This window comes from Hyperoodon ampullatus, assembly GCF_949752795.1.
Source record: "Hyperoodon ampullatus genome assembly, chromosome: 3".
Lineage (NCBI taxonomy): Eukaryota > Metazoa > Chordata > Mammalia > Artiodactyla > Ziphiidae > Hyperoodon > Hyperoodon ampullatus.
In genome coordinates, this window is record NC_136916.1 from 16,560,425 (window position 1) to 16,578,452 (window position 18,028).

The following is an 18,028-nucleotide window of genomic DNA, read 5'->3' on the forward strand; positions in this document are numbered from 1 at the left end:
AAGAAAATATGTAACAACAGTAAAAAATATATTCTTTTCAAAATATTTCTATTCATGTGCATATTATAAAATAATAGGCCTACTAGAAAATGCTATAGGAAAATATGTTCCTGTCTTTGGATTAGATATTTTTTAAACAGGATACAATTGATACTAACTATAAATGTAAATGTTTTAAAACTGGATTTAATATTCAGAATTGTATCCATTAAAATACACCATTAAGATATTTAAAAAGCAAATGACACTCACCATTGCAGCAAAAAGAGTAAAATACCTAGGAATAAACCTACCTAAGGAGGTAAAAGACCTGTACTCAGAAAACTATAAGACACTGATGAAAGAAATCAAAGATGACACAAACAGATGGAGAGATATACTATGTTTGTGGATTGGAAGAATCAATATTGTGAAAATGACTATACTACCCAAAGCAATCTACAGATTCAGTGCAATCCCTATCAAATTACCAATGGCAGTTTTTAAAGAACTAGAACAAAAAATCTTAAAATTTGTATGGAGACACAAAAAACCCTGAATAGCAATCTTGAGGGGAAAAAAATGGAGCTGGAGGAATCAAGACTCCCTGACTTCAGACTATACTACAAAGCTACAGTAATCAAGACAATATGGTACTGGCAGAAAAACGGAAATATAGATCAATGGAACAGGATAGAAAGCCCCAGGGATAAACCCATGCACCTATGGTCAACTAATCTGTGACAAAGGAGGCAAAGATATACAATGGAGAAAAGACAGTCTCTTCAGTAAGTGGTGCTGGGAAGGTAGCTACATGTAAAAGAATGAAATTAGAACACTCCCTAGCACCATACACAAAAATAAACTCAAAATGGATTAAAGACCTAAATGTAAGAGCAGACACTATAAAACTCTTAGAGGAAAACATAGGGAAAACACTCTTTAACATAAATCACATCAAGATCTTTTTTGACCCACCTCCTAGAGTAATGGAAATGAAAACAAAAATAAGCAAATGGGACCTAAGGAAACTTAAAAGCTTTTGCACAGCACAGGAAACTATAAGCAAGATGAAAAGACAGCCCTCAGAATGGGAGAAGATATTTGCAAACGAATCAACGGACAAAGGATTAATCTCCAAAATATATAAACAGCTCATGCACCTCAATATTAAAAAATCAAACAACCCAATCAAACAATAGGCAGAAGACCTAAATGGACATCTCTCCAAAGAAGACACAGATGGCCAAGAGGCACATGAGAAGCTGCTCAGCATCACTAATTATTAGAGAAATGCGAATCAAAACTACAATGAGGTATCACCTCACACCGGTTAGACTGGACATCATCAGAAAATCTACAAACAACTGCTGGAGAGGGTGTGCACTGTTGGTGGGAACGTAAATTGATACAGCCACTATGGAGAACAGTATGGATGTTTCTTAAAAAACAAAAAGTAGAATTGCCATATGACCCAGCAATTCCACTACTGGGCATATACCCAGAGAAAACCATAATTCAGAAACACACATGCACCCCAGTGTTCATTGCAGCACTATTTACAATAGCCAGGTCGCAGAAGCAACCTAAATGCCCATTGACAGACAAATGGATAAAGAAGATGTGGTACATAAATACAGTGGAATATCACTCACCCATAAAAAAGAATGAAATTGGTTCATTTGTAGAGATGTGGATGGATCTAGAGACTGTCATACAGAGTGAAGTAAGTCAGAGAGGAAAACAAATACCGTATATTAACGCATATATGTGTAATCTAGAAAAATGGTGCAGATGAACCTGTGTGCAAGGCAGAATTAGAGACAGATGTAGAGAACAAACGTATGGACACCAAGGGGGGCAAAGCGGGGGGGTGGAGGGATGAATTGGGAGATTAGGATTGACTAATATGTATAAAATAGATAACTAATAAAGAAAAAAAAAGAATTGGTTGTTCATCCACAATTCCACAAAGTAGAAACTCAGCAGGTCGTTTATGAAAGAGCTGCAGTAAAGGTTAATTAGCACAAAGGGAATTATTCTTTGTTGCTGTGGAGTTAAACTTTAGCCTTAAATTCCTGGTTTGTTAAAATAGTTTCAGTACTTAATTTTCAGGGCCATGATTGATCAATATGTCCCTTATAAACTGAGTTTTAGCTAGCCAGTCCCAATGCTGTAAAGAAAACATTAAAAATAAATCATTTCAACCCTTAAGAGAAAAAAATGCAAATGGCAGAGTAGGTTTGCAGCACAAATATCCAACAGAAAGCTTTCAACCAGATATTTAAAGAATTTCTAACATAGAAATAAGAAATAAATTGAAAACCCAATAGAAAAATGGTCAAAATCTTAAACATGTACTTCACCAAAGAGGATATCTAAATCACTAATAAACTTTTGAAAATTATAATCCTATTAGTAATCTAGAAAATTGGAGTTAAAATCATGAGGATACTATGACATACCATCATGGAGCCTAAATCAGAAAGAATGACAGAATCAAGTCATAATGTTGTAGAGCAACTATTACAGAACTTTCAGAAACTGCTGGTAGTAGTATAAACTGATATATGCACACACTGGAAAACTGTTATTTCTACTCCTTATTGGGAACTCCAATAAGATTGATGGCTGACTTTTCATCAGAAGCTATGGAGACCAAAAGGCAATAGGATGGCCTATTCAAAATGCAAAAGAAAAATAACTGTCAACCCAAAATTTTACATCCAGGGAAATTATCTCTCAAAAATAAAGGTGAAGTAAAGAGATTTTTAAACAAATAAAAAATTGAGAAAATTCATTGCTAGCAGATTCATTTTATGACAAGTACAAAAGAAAGTTCTTCAGGCTGAAAGCAAGTGACCGCAGGCAGTAATTTGAATCCCCTAAAAAAGAGGCTGGGTAAAAGTAATTCTGTAATTACAAAAGATAGTATAAATACATACATGTAAAGAAATAAAGCAATAATTAAACAATAATTAAACATAAATAATGTTAAGTTTTAAAAATGACTTTATATATATATATAGCTTATAGGTTATTATATTTATAATACATATAACAACAGTGCAAAAATGTGGAGGAGGGAATAATGGTATATGAGGGTAGCATTTCTATACCTCACTGGAATTACTGGAATTTACTTAGTATAATTCTGATGTAGATTCTTTTTTCATTGTGAAAAAATTGACCTATAACACTGTGTATTTAATATTTACAATGTGTTGATACATTTGTATATTGCAACATGATGACCACCCTAGTGTTAGCTAATGCCTCCATCGTGTCAGATAATTATCATTTCTTTTTTGTGGTAAGAACATTGCCTAGTCTCTTCTAAAATTGACTGTGGTGATGGTCATACAACTCTGTGAATATATCTTTAAAACCATTGAAATGAACACTTTAAATGGGCAAATTGTATAATATGTTATATATGTTTTAAAGCTAGCTCAGTGAATGCCAAGAAGAAGAGGATAAAAAAGGATTTCAAAAGTGGGAGGGTATGATAAGGGAGAAAACTGTGACTTTTACTAGATTATACATTTCTCCAGCACATACGTTTTAATTGCTAGTACTTAACCTAACCTTCCTTCAGATGCTGTTCTCATTGCCTCTTGCTTATTTAAGTATTCTTTGCTTCCTTAATTCAAATGAGCAAGTCCTTCTTACATACACCAGTTGGAGAAAGAACTAGAGAAGCTAAAATATAACTGCTAATATTCCCCAGTTTTGTTTTGCTATAGATCTTATTACTTTCACAAAATGTTGCTACTTAAGTATTGAAAACTTGTTCTGCCTAATCTGACACACCTGTTTCATTTTGGTTATGGTGCTGCAGCAGGTAACCACCTCTACACAGATTGCACAACCTTTAATACTTACTGACTCATCCATTTCTCTGAAAAAAGACTTCCATCTGGGTATCTTAGTCATGACAAGTTTCTAACTTCAGGTACATGCTCTGCTAGAAACAAATTCACCACAAAATTTTAGACCCAATAGTTGATCATTTCTAATTATTCCTTTTCAGTATAAACTCTCCTTTAATAATATTCATGTATTTTTCTTGTAATTGGACCTAATTGCAGTTACTAAATCAAGCAAAAATTTTAAATGACATAGGAACTCAAATGGTAAGTGACCCAATCTCAATCCAGGTACTTCTACAAACTTAACCATTTCTTCCTCCCAAGCAACAAGGTCTACATGCTAAAAGGACCTGGGAGAGCACGTTTTTTCAGTCTATAAAACATTCTGTTATTCTTTTCCATCACTGATGCCTACTTTGTTTACACTTAAGTAACATAAAAAGGGCATTAAAATATTCCTGGATGAGTCCAAGTATTTCTGCTCCATGGAGACCCTAGTTTGCAACATAATCTTAGGAAAAAACTGTTATATTCCACATCACTGGGTATATATCCCTACAGTATGATTATGAGTTTAATGTACACTTAAGAGTTATATTATTATCATAACTCTCCCGGATATTTTAATTTAGCATAAGAGATAGCATTGTATGGAAAAAGCACTGGTTAAAGAATTATAAGTTGGAAGGTTGTACATCAAGTTTGTCATTATCTGGATACACAATCTTGGTCAAGTCATTAACATCTCTAAGCCTCAATATATGGAGGCTTAATGATTGCTAACAGCCATTCCAATTCTAAGGTTTAATGATTCTGCAACCCATATAATCCATTATAATGCATATTTATTAATAACAAGGCTAATTAATATAGTACCACACATGGGGCTTCCTTGGTGACGCAGTGGTTGAGAATCCACCTGCCAGTGCAGGGGACATGGGTTTGAGCCCTGGTCCAGGAAGATCCCACATGCCACAGAGCAACTAAGCCCGTGAGCCACAACTGCTGAGCCCATGTGCCACAACTACTGAAGCCCGCACACCTAGAGCCTGTGCTCTGCAACAAGAGAAGCCACCACAATGAGAAGGCTGTGCACTGCAACGAAAAGTAGCCCCCGCTTGCCACAACTAGAGAAAGTCCACGTGCAGCAACGAAGACCCAACAGAGCCAAAAATAAATAAATAAAATAAATTTTTTAAAAAAATATATATATATAAGATAGTACCTCACATGAACACACAGACACACACTCGTGTTAGGGTTACTTTACAAAGTGTTTTGATACCTGTTTGTTTCTATAGAAATTGATCTAGAACACTTGAAAGATACTGTTGGAAGACGTATATTAATGGCAGAAATGAAGAAACAACCAAAGAGTGTCCCTGGTAAGTCTCATCCTTCCAAGTCTAATCTTTATGGTTTATTTACCTTCTTTGGAGTTTAAGTATGAATTTTTTAATGATAAGAGTACTTGTATATTATTATTATATAGGTAAAGTCTTCATGATTACCCTCATAATTAATTGTACTGTGGTATTTACTAGAACTTTAAAAGTTAGCTAGACATTATGATTTTTAGAAATGAGCCATTTAAAAATTAAACCATAAAATTAAATGCTATAGTGGCCTTAGAATATACTTGATGCAAGTATGTTCAGTTCTGTTCTAATCTTTTTCTATTACTGGCTTAGATAGAAGGAAAAGGAGAAAGGTTTCCAGTTGAATGTGATAATAACAAGGGGAATTTAACAGATAGTTAATTCATTGGTTACCATTTCTCTCTATTTGATGGAAATATCAGGTATATTATCCTAACTCATCTGTGGTAGAGTCATTAGTTGTGTTACTTAGTTCAGAGATTGTACTACAGCCTTTACTCTTGTAACAGTGATAGACACACTGCCCTTGACTTCTGGTATGACACCAAAAGAGGCAGACAATTTAACAGAGATGTAACAGAAAGAGACAAAGACAGCACTCCTAAAACCACTATTATCCAAGGCTTTTTCCCTTGGGAAGCAACAGTTGTGCTTTCAAACTGCAAAGGGAAATGACTTCAGTAAAATATTTTAGCCAAATAACTAAAAATGTAAACAAGAAAACAATAATAATATGCCCTGTAAGAGGAAGAAGTCAGTATGCAGAGATGCTATATTATATATGTAAAATATTCAGTTTTCAGCATAAACTTATGGGTCATGTAAAGAAACAGTGAAATGTGACATATAACAAGGAAAAAGACATGCAAGAAAAACTGCTTGTGAGAATCCTAGATATTGGACTTAAAGAACAAAACTAAAAAGCAGTTATTATAAATATGTTCAAAGAACTAAATGTAAACGTTATTTAGAAGGAAATGAAGGTCTGATAGTGTTTCATCAAATAGGGAATATATACAAAGAGAAATACACTATTTTGAAAGGGAACACATGTAAATCCAGGAGTTGAAAGTACAATAACTGACATTTTTTAAATCCAATAGGGGGTGTTCAGTATTTTTACACTGTCAGAAGAAAGAATCAGCAAATTTAAAGTATGGAAATATAGCATGGACAGCAGAGGCATTAAAGAGCAGAAAATATCATTTTAAATAATGACAGAAAAGAAAACCAGATATTATAAATAAAATGGTTAAAATAATAAACACTATACATACATGCTTTGTCTTCTCTCAGTTTCTCTGTATAGCACAAAGTTATGTAAATAAATAATTTAAAAAACAATTGTAATAAATGAATTTATGTTTATATGTTTCATATATAAAAATGGTAAAAAATTATAAGAATTAAGTCATAAAGAGAACTATATATGTAGAATATGAAAATAACATTTCTAAATCTTCCTGGAATTTAATCTGTTTAGTAGAAGTAGAAGTAGATTCTAAAATTGACTATGGTGATTGTTACACAGTTCTATGAATATACTGATAAGCATAGAATGGACATTTAAAATGGGTCAATTGTATAGCATGTTACATGTTTTTTAAAAAATAGTTCAGTGAACTCCAAGCAGGGTAGGACTTTTTAAAAGACTTAAAAGCAATAGGAGAATGTTGTGAAGGAGGAAAATTGTGGCTCTTAATAGATTAGGTTTCTCCACCCCATATTATTTATTATGCTCCTAGTTTTTAATTCAGTCTGCCCTCAAGGGCTGTTCTCACTGCCTCCCTGCTCACCTAAGGATCCTTTGCTTTCTCAAACCAAATGAATCAGTTCTTCTAATTATATCTGTTGGAGAAAGACCAGAGGGCTAAAGTTTGTCTGCTGATGTTCTCCAGTTATGTGTTGCTATAGCAGAATTTACTTTCACAAATGCCATAACTTAATTACTAAAAACTTGTTCTGCCCAATCCAATGTGTCCTTGATTTTAGTAGTGACACCCCATATGGTCTTTACCTCTGTTTAGATTGCAGTGGTGATAAATTTGTGCTGCCTCAGTGATAGAGCATATTTGAAATATTCATGGGCTCAGCCATTTCTCCAAAGGAAGGCTTCCAATCTATAAATTCTGGATATGACAGGTTCCAACTTCATTTACATGCTGTGTTAGAACGAATTTTTGCCCACACAAAACTTTACGCAACAGGTGACACAGAGTCACCAATTCTCATTATTCCTTTTGCAATGTAAAATTCTTTTAAATAAATTTTTTTCTGATATTGGACCTAGATCATCATTTCTGAGTCCAACAAAAAGTAAAAACCATGTAAAGACTCAAATGGAAAGGGCTACAACATCAGTGCTCACATTCCTGCAAATTACCCATTTCCTCCTCCACAGGGGAGAAAAGGTTTACATGCTAAGAGAACCTGAGAGGATGATTTATCCCTGTCCACAAATTACTTGTTTTTCTTTTCCATCAGTGATGCCTACTTGACAAACAGTTACATAACCTTAAAAAAAGGGAATTAAAGTATTCCTGGACAAGTCAAAGAATTTCTGCCTCACAGTAAAATTCTGTGACTGTGATGCCCATTGTTGGCAATTTCACCTGGGAAAAAATGTCATGTTTGGCCTCACCAGGTATATCTTTACGGTATGAATATGCTTTTAATGTAGAGGAGAAAGTTATATTTATTAAAATAAACTCTCTAGGATGACTTAAATTTGCAAAAGACTTTGTATTTTATGGATAAAACCCTAGTTAAGGAATTATGAGGTATCAGTTTATGGATCAGTTTTGTCATTATCTAGATTTGTGGCCTTGGTCAAATCACTAACCTTTCTAGGCCTCAATATAATGGGGCTTGTATGATTGCTAACGGCCCTTCCAACTCTAAGGTCCTGTGAGCGTACAGTGCAGGCATTTCATTATAATTGTTGTCCTATAATTTTAAAATGCTAATTAAAGGAGTACTATACACACATAAACACACAAACACATGTTAATATATACCTTACAAAAGTGTTTTGAAACTGTTTATTTCTATAGACACTGGTACAGAGAGCTTTCCAGATGCTATTGGAAGAGGTATAATAAAGGATGAAATCAAGACACAATCCAAGAGTCATCCTGGTAAGAACAAGAATATTTCAAGTCTATTTCTGCTTTATTTATCTTCTCTGGAGTTTATTTAAATTTGGATTTAAATGACTATAGTACCTATATGCTATTATTATAGGATGAAACGTTTTCCCTAATTCCCTCATATTATTATTGGAACTCTAGCAGTTACTAACAATGGAAAATTAGTTACATAGTGTAAGTTTTAGAACCCATTCATTTAAAACTTATCCATAAAAATTCAATGCGGTAGTAAGCTTAGAATATGCTTGATGGAAGCATTTCAAATGCTGTTCTTCTCACTTTCTTTTTCAGGCTAGAAAGATACTTGCTTTGTATTTGCAAAAGCAGAAAGGCTGGTTTATGAATGGGATTAAAAGAGAGATTTCATTGCTTACTAATTCCTTCTATATAATTAAAATACCAGGCACATTTTCAGTATCTCAGGTGAAGTAGAGGTGTTTAGTTTTGTTATATAGTCCGTAGTTTACACTACTGCCCCTTGTCTTGGTGTTACAGTGTTTGACACACCACTTCTTGATCTTTGGTTTGATATTAAAGGAGGCAGAGAGCTTAACAGAAAAACAAGGGAAAGAAACAGTCAACAGGAAAAACAAGTGTCATCCAAAGGTGACTGTTTGCATGCCCAAGTCTGTGCCCCCAGAGGAGAAACATTAGAAGATTCACACTGCAGAGAAGGAGACTTCTCTACAATAGAATATATTCCAGCCAAGTCACTAAATAAATAATCAGGCAAACAGCAACAGCAAGCCTCCAAAGGGGAGGGGAACTCGGTATCCAGATTTCTTACAAGATATTGTCTAGAATGCCCAGTATAAACCCCCAAAAAATATGAGACATGCAAAGAAACAGTAAAGTGTGAATCATATACTAGGAACTTCAGGAAGGGTAGGCTTAAAAAATAATTTAAGCAGTGGGAGGGTATTGTGAGGAGGGAAGTTGTGATTCTTACTAGATTGCAGATTTCTCTAGCACATACTCCCTTTTCCCTCGTCCTTAATTCTATCTGCTATCAAATGCTCTTCTTAATGCTTCCTTGCTTATATAAGCATCTTTCCATGCTTCTTTCAACTGGGCCTGTCATTCTTAACCTATACCAGTTGGAGAAAAACCACAGAGCCTCAAATATATCTACTCAATTGGATCTTTAACACTTACTTGTGGTCTCAGCCATTACAACAAAGTAAGATCCACCTTATGGTGTCAGGTTCAGGATAGGTTTCCAACCTCTGGTGCATGCTCTTCTGTAACTAGCTTTCATTCACAAAACACTGGACACATAATTTGACCCAAGTCAGCAATCCTACTTAACCCCTTTTTCAATATGAATTTTTCTTTAATAACTTTCATGTATTAAAACAAAATACATGAATGTTATTCCTCTCCTTTGACCTAGTTAGTACTTCCTAAATCCCGCCAAATGTCCAAATCACATAAAAACTCAAATGGGATGGGATGCAGTCCCACTGCTGGTACTACTACAGATTTACCCATTTCCCCCTCCCCAGCTACAAGGTGTATATAGTAAGAGGACCTGATAGGCAGTTTTTCTTAGACCACAGAATATCTCGTTACTCTTCTACATCTTTGATGTCTACTTGATTTACATAGCCTTAAAAATGGCATTAAACATTCTTGAGAGAGTCAAAGAATTTCTACCTGGTAGTAACTTTCTGTGATGTGGGACCATGGTTTGTCTCTTGACCAGTGGGGAAAAAATGCCACGTTCCACTCATAGGTATATCCTTACAGTATGAGTGTCCTCTTAGTGTAAACTTGGCAGTTATATCATTTACGCGAACTCCCCAAGATGATTGAAGTTTGTATGGGACGGTGCATTGTGTATGAAAAACACTGGTTAAGGAATTGTGGGGCATCAGCTTGTACTCAGTTCTGCATTATCTTGGTGTGTGTTCTCAATCAAATCACAAAACATCTCTAAGCTTCAATATCATGAGGCTTACATGATTGCTAAGAGCCCTTCAAATTCTAATGTTTTATGATTGTGCAATGCAGACATTATATTATGTCTCTTCGATAATACAAGTACTAATTAAGTTAGTACTACACACAGACACAAGGACACACATACATGTGTGTTAATGGTTACCTTACAATGTGTTTTGAAATTTGTTTTATATCCATAGAGACTGATACAGAATGCATGACAGATACTGTTGGAAGAGAAAAAGCAATTGATGAACTCAAGAAACATCGTAAGAGTCACCCTGGTAAGAACAAGAGCTTTCCAAGTCTAATATTTATGGTTTATGTCTTCTCTGGGATTTAATTAACTATGAATCATTAATGATAACAGTAACTGTATGTTAGTATTAATGGGCAGTAATCTTCATGAATTTCCTCTTATAATTAGTTAAACTCTAGTATTTACTATTAATGGAAATTTAGCTGGATATTTTTTAGTTGTAATCTCATCCATTTGGAAAGTAATCCATATAATCCAATGCTCTAATGACCTTAGAATATGCTTGGTTTAAGTATTTATAACTGTGATTCTACTCACTTTCTTGCTAGCTTAGAAAGGAATATTGCTTTGAAATTGAAAAAGCAAAAAAGCTAGTTGATGAGTGGTATAAGAAGAGAAACATAACAGTTATTTCACTGATTGCCAGTTTCCTCTACATAATTAAGTTGGTGTGTAAATTTATATCTCTACTAGAGTGGAGTTCTCTATCTGAGTTTTATTATTCACAGATTACTGCTTTAGTCCTGGAGTAACAGGGTTCGATACATTTCTCTTTGTTGCAAGAAATACTGTCGTTATGAACTTTTTACAGAATTGATGCTGAAAGCTAGCATTGGAAAGTAACTGAATCCTCAGATATAAGCACCAAACTATGTGTTTTCACTGAAATTTAAGACAAGATTTCTGAAACTTCGCTTTTGAATGCTTTATTTTATTATATTCTCTCTTTTATTCCTGTAAAAATGTAGTGTTGTAAATGAATCAAATAAATATTACTTGCTCCAACAGCTTTAACTGCGGAAAAGCTGGTGGTGTAAAAATGAAATTGTTGGAACCAAGCAGTTAAATTTGGTGTATTACGATAAGCCATTTTTCCATGTCTTTAACTTTCAGAGTATTTTTGGTTAGGTTCTTTCAATTAATTTTTGCTTCAGTGTTGCTTATTCATAGGAGTCCTTGTCACTTTTGAATAACAGCCTTAGACACAGCAGTAAAGTGCTTTCATTTACATCCATTCAATTTAAAATGTCATGCCTTTTATCAGCAAAATTAAGTTAATTTTTTTATACTTACTTGTTAATGGTGAGTTTATAATTAAATGCTCTAAAGAAAATTTTATATGAGCAATATAAATTGCTAAGAGAAAAGGTATTGAAAGGGGAGTACAGATCAAATATAGAAATAAATATACTTGTTTAAGATAAAATGTGGTTAGATTAAAGGTCAAAATTAAGTAAGATGCTACCTAAGAACACAGAACAAAGAAAAGGAAGAGAAAATGAACAATTAGTTTATAGAAATTGGAGTGATAGAAAAGTAACCACTCAAATGTGGGAAGAAAAACTGCAGAAACAAAGACTAATACATGGAGTTTGGGAAGTAGTGTGCAAATAGTAATGGTGTCTATGTGAATTTTTTTTTTAAGTTTTACGTTAGGTGAGAATTTATTTAAAAACAAAGATATGTCCACATAACATCAAACAGAGTTTTTTTTACCGGCACATTGCACCAAGTAAATTCTCAACAAACGTGATCAATTTTTTACCCTTTGACAATCAAAATAAGAGATATAACAATATAAAATAAATATCTGACTACTTAGGATACTTTTTATAGTATGCTTTTAAATTTTTACTCTTTATGAAATATTTTAAACACCCAGAAAATATGTAACACTAACATAAGGTACACAACATTCTAATGGTTCCCTATCTATGATGTTACAATCCCAATCCCTCCCTTCTCAGCTTTTATCATATGCAGTCATAAAGAATATATAATGATGCTCTATACAAATATATTCCAAAATATTTTATTGTGCCCTCTTTATTTCTTATTATTCTTCATTATGGAATTTTCCACCTTGTCTTCCTCCCCACTACCCACATTACTGCAGGTCAGTCAAATTTATAAAAAATGTGTGTGCACACACACACACACATACATACACACTCCTTTTTAGTAGAAATTCCAAAGTTATCTGCTTTTACTTCTGTTTTTGTCTCTAGAGTATATTTTTATGCCATCTCAGCAATACTTTTTAAAGTACATTTTTTAATCTAGCATTTTAGTTCTTGGAATTAGAGAGGTCATTTGGGATAGCTAGTTTCCTATACTACTGCATTCAAAATTACATTTAAATTGGAATACCAAGCTGTACCAAAATATTTTCATACAATCTAGGCTTGAAGCTTTCATGAAAATAAAATCAAGAATAAACATAAACATGACAGTATGGCCCCATTACCCTAACATGCCTTAAGGCTTTTATTTTTAGTAATTTGAATATCCTCCCCAAAGTCTACTCTTATTTGACAAATATGAATGACTATCTTAGGGTCATGGCTTCTGGAGTAAATTGTGTCAACAATATTTTATTTTCTCAGTAACAGCCTCTCAGGCTGTGGCTTCAGTTTAATCTCTAGCCACTGATAAAATAAGATGAGATTTATAATCTTTGTTTAAATGGGAGTGTTCTACAATAGCACATATTACTTTTATAATAAGTAGGATATATGAAAAATAAATCTTATGAACGTTGATTGAATGGGGTGAGGGGAAGCCAGTGTTTCATGCATGGAGCTCTGATCTCCAAAACTATTCTTACAAATGCATCCTTCTAAATATAGTGTATAGATCAAATAAAGAAGTGAATATTCTGCTTCAAAGTAAAACAGGGTTGGGATACAGGTCGAAATTAAGGAAGATGCTAAGAATGGAAACTGTCCATCAGAGAAAAGCCATGTGTGCCACCCTCCCTATCCGTTTAAAAAAAAAAAAAAAAGTGAGAGCTTTGCTGCTAATTAATTTACCTACGAAGAGTAGGAAGAGCTCTTGTACATGTGCATTTGCAAATACTAAAAATGTTACTCCATCAAAATGCTATAAAAGAAGAACCTTTCTTTACAAAAGAATCTTTCTCAACCAGAAGGAAAAAAGCTCTCTAAATGACTTTGAAAGAATTGGACAAATCAGGGAACTAAGACAATGAGTGAAATTCCCTCTAGAATATTTGGCGAGAGAAGGAATTTTACAGTGGTGACATCAACAAGGTAGAACAGGAGTTTTCTACCATCTTTCACCCAAAGAAAACCAACTTGACAATCACCCACAGACAAGAGAGCCTTTGTGGAAGTCCAGGAGTTAAAGCAGAAAAGTTTCAGCACACTGTTGGTATAAAAAAAAAAATCCAAGATTGGAGGCATTGAAGAGGGTAAGAAGAACAGTTTACCTGCATCACTCTTCCCCCAGGACAGCAAACCTCGGTGCCAAAAGAGCCCTTCTCCTCCCATGATTTCTCCCATGGGGGAAAGTGAGAATATGAGTGACTGCCCAGCTTCTCTAGCTGTACAGGACACTGTCAAGAGACCCATTTCTCTCTTGTCCCATCCAGAGAACTGTGTCATGAGCTGCATGACTAGGAGTGGTGAGTGGCTGAGAGAACAGCAGCCAGGGCTCAGAATAGAATATATGAAAGGGATGTGGATACTGCTTACCATGTCAAGGACTCCATTAGGAGTCCCACACATCAGCTGCTGAGAACACCTCACCTGTGAACCCCCTAAAACTGGCCCATACACATTTCCAACACTCCATGCACCTCACCTACAAACCCTCACCCTGTGATTGGCTCCCTGTGTGTGTTCCCAATGGCAACAAAAATGAGCTTTCACAGACAGCTAGTGAGCACCCACAGAAAGCAGTCCCAAATCTGAAGGCCTTGGAGAAACCACAAAATGGAACATACAGCACTGCCAGAGGGAAGGCAAAATTGAACCTGGCAGCAACCAGTCTGGCATTACAGGATAGGAGGAAGGCATACAAGCTTACGAATTCTGCCACAAAAGATAGCAAGAAGTGTAGAGTAGATGTACTCATAGGAAAGGTCTAAGAAAGCCTCAGGGGCTTCCTTGGTGGCGCAGCGGTAGAGAGTCTGCCTGCCGATGCGGGGGACACGGGTTCATGCCCCGGTCCAGGAAGATCCCACATGCCGTGGAGCGGCTGGGCCCGTGAGCCATGGCCGCTGAGCCTGCGCGTCCGGAGCCTGTGCTCCGCAATGGGAGAGGCCACAACAGTGAGAGGCCCACGTACCGCAAAAAAAAAAAAAAAAAAAAAAAAAAAGAAAGCCTCAGAATCCTCAGCAGGGCTGATAGAAAGGATTTATTTCTGAAAAGCCATCAGTAGAGCAAGGAGGAGGTGACTGCTTCTTCAAATGCAATGACAGCAGTACAAACATCAAGGAACATGAAAAATCAAGGAAACATGATGATGCCATGAACGAGATACAAGAATTTTCCAATAACCCCCAAAGAAAAGGAGGTTTACAATTTAACTGATAAAGAATTCAAAATAGCTGTTTTAAGGAAGCTTAGCAAGCTACAGGAAAACACAGAAAGGTCAACAAAAGCAGGAAAACAATGCACAAATAAAATGAGAAGTTTAGCAGAGAGTAGAAATCATTAAAATCTAATCAAATTCTGGGGCTGAAGAATACAGTGAATGAATTGAAAAATGTAATAGAGAATATTAACATCATAATGGATCAAGCGGAAGAGAGAATGTGTGAAGCAGAAGGCAGTACCTTTGGAATTATACAAAGAAGAGTAAAGAAAAAAATTTTTAAAGAATGAAGTAAAACAGTGAACTATAAGATAATAAGCTAAAGAGAACTTTAGCTGGCTGAGAACTTCCCAAATCTAGGGAGAGATTTGAATGTCCAAGGTCATGAAGCTAATAAATCACCCCCAAATTTCAATTCACAACAATATCTGCCATGAAATATTATAATAAAACTGTCTAAAATCAAAAACAAAGATAGAATTTTAAAAGTAGCAAGAGGAAAATATTTCTCTCATACAAGTGAATCCTTATCAAGCTATTAGAAGCTTTTTCTGCAAAAACATTGCAGGCCAGGAGAGAGTAGGATGATATATTCAAAGTGTTGAAAGAACAAAAAAAACTGCCTAAAAAGAATACTTTACCAGACAAAGCTGTCCTCTAGAAATGAAGGTGAGATAAGACTCACAAACAAAGGAAAGCTGGGTGAATTCATCACCAGTAGAACTGCTTTATAAGAAATATTGAAAGGAGTTTTTCAAGCTGAGATGAAAGCACACTAATTAGTGATATGAAAATATATAACACCCTAGTAAAGGTAAGTATATAGTCAAATTTCAAATACTCTGATGCTGTAATATGGTGGCGTGTTAAATCTATCATAAAGGTTAAAGGACAAAAATATTAAAAATAACTACAGCTACGGTAATGGATACACAATATAAACAAAAGGTAAATTATGACACCAGAAACATAAAAGGTGAGGAGTGATGTCACCAAGATGGTAACATAGGTCATTCCTGATGTCACTCTTCCTCACAAGAAGAATTACTAAAAACTGTTCATGGACCAGACACCACTGAAAAAATCCTAGAACATGGGAGTGAGGCTGTAGCGCACCCCCTGCACAACAGAGACCAAGACACACCACATTAGACGGATAAGAGGAGCAGCCGCTCCTGACCATATTGCCCTTCCCCCAGGCTGGTGCAGCACCACACCAAGAAGTCTCCCCTCAGCCCTCAATTCCTCCAGTTTGAAACAAGAGCCCAGCGTGGATTTCCAGCACTACCAGCATTGTGGGTCACTTCTTGAGAGCCCTTACTTCTTACTACAGGGATTTCGGGGTAATCACTGGGCTTGACTACTGGGAATCTGATTGTGACAGAGAAGGGGGAGGGACTGGCAACAACCAGCACTGGGATCTTGGCAGACCAAGTTCCTACCCAGAGTACCCAAGCAGTAGTCCTGACCAGCAGCTTTGCTCATCTGGAGAAACAAGAGGGTGGCACAGTCTCACCAGGTGACACACTGAGATGCAGGTCTGTATGGTTTGGTTCCTCAAATGAAGAGCCTTGACAGCTCTGGAGCCCTGTCTACCCCCTCCAGGCAGGGGAGCTGAGTCCTAGCTTGATATACTGCTGAGTAGCTCCTTGCCCCACCTTACCAGGCAGATGAGTCAGAACACCTGGAAACTATGGAGCACTTCTTGAGTGAAGAGTATGGCAGGCAAAGCTGATTGTCCATAGAGCAAGTCCAGTGGTACCATTTAACCAGGGAACTTGGGGAGCAGGCCAGCTTGAGTCAAGACTTCAAAGAGCCTTGGAGGGATTGGAGTCAGTTTCCCTGCTTGGCCCAGGCAGGGAGCTAATTAATAGCCCCCACCAACTGTTGGGCAAAGCTCCTGGCCCCTCTTGACCAGAAAGCCTGATCAGGAAGACCAGGGGGCCTGCTTGTAGGTGGCCCTCCCATTCTGCCCAGGCAGGGGAGCTCAATTTTGCCTCACTCCTGAGTATAGCTCCTGGCCCTTCCTGGCCAGAAAGCCTGGCCAGAACACTTGGAGGATTTGTATCCAAGCAACACTTGAGCAGAGAGTACAGCAGGCAAAGCTGATTTTCAGCAGAGCAAAGCCAGTGGCACCATTCAGCCATGAAATCTGGGGCTCATATTGCTTGAGTCAAAACCATAAAAAAAGAGCCTTGCCAAATGATGCGACTGACAAGGGCTTAATTTCCAAAGTATACAAACAGCTCATATATCTCAATATCAAAAAAACAAGCAACCCAATCAGAAAATGGGCAGAAGACCTAAGTAGACATTTCTCCAAAGAAAACATACAGATGGCCAACAGACATATGAAAAGATGCTCAGCATCACTAATTATTAGAGTAATGCGAATCAAAACTACCATGAGGTATCACCTCACACCATTCAGAATGGCCATCATTAAAAAGTCCATAAATGACAAATGCTGAAGAGGATGTGGAGAAGAGGGAACCCTCCTACACCATTGGTGGGAATGTAAATTGGTGCCACCACTATGAAAAACAGTATGGAGTTTCCTCAAAAAAACTAAAAATAGAGTTAGCATATGATCCAGCAATCCCACTCCTGGGCACATATTTGGACAAAACTGTAATTCAAAAAGATACATGCACCCCTACGTTCATAGCAGCACTATTCACAATAGCCAAGACATGGAAACAAACTAAATGTACGTCAACAGATGAATGGATAAAGAAGATGTGGTACATATATAAAATGTAATACTACTCAGCCATAAAAAGTAATGAAATAACGCCATTTGCAGCAACATGGATGGACTTAGAGATTATCATGCTAAGTGAAGTAAGTCAGAGAAAGAGAAAGACAAATACTATGTGATACCACTTATATGTGGAATCTAAAATATGACACAAATGAACCTATCTATGAAACAGAGACTCACAGACATAGAAAACAGACTTGTGGCTGCCTAGGGGGAGGGGATTGGGGAGGGATGGATTGAGAATTTGGGATTAGCAGATGCAAACTATTATATATAAAATGGATAAACAACAAGGACCTACTGTAAACCACAGGGAAACTGTATTCAATATCCTGTGATAA

At 36.1% G+C, this 18,028-nt stretch overlaps 1 protein-coding gene across 1 annotated transcript in view; it reads left to right on the top strand.

The window, feature by feature from the left end:
- CCDC7 (coiled-coil domain containing 7) overlaps window positions 1-16,498 on the top strand; it is a gene marked incomplete at both ends in the record, with an annotated part of 108,913 nt that extends 92,415 nt beyond the window's left edge. Inside the window, 5 exon segments of the mRNA XM_079699051.1 lie at window positions 5,153-5,236; window positions 8,284-8,367; window positions 10,524-10,607; window positions 16,054-16,269; window positions 16,272-16,498. Of these exon segments, the coding sequence (XP_079555177.1) occupies window positions 5,153-5,236; window positions 8,284-8,367; window positions 10,524-10,607; window positions 16,054-16,269; window positions 16,272-16,498 (695 nt within the window).
- Between the last annotated feature and the right edge of the window lie 1,530 nt (window positions 16,499-18,028).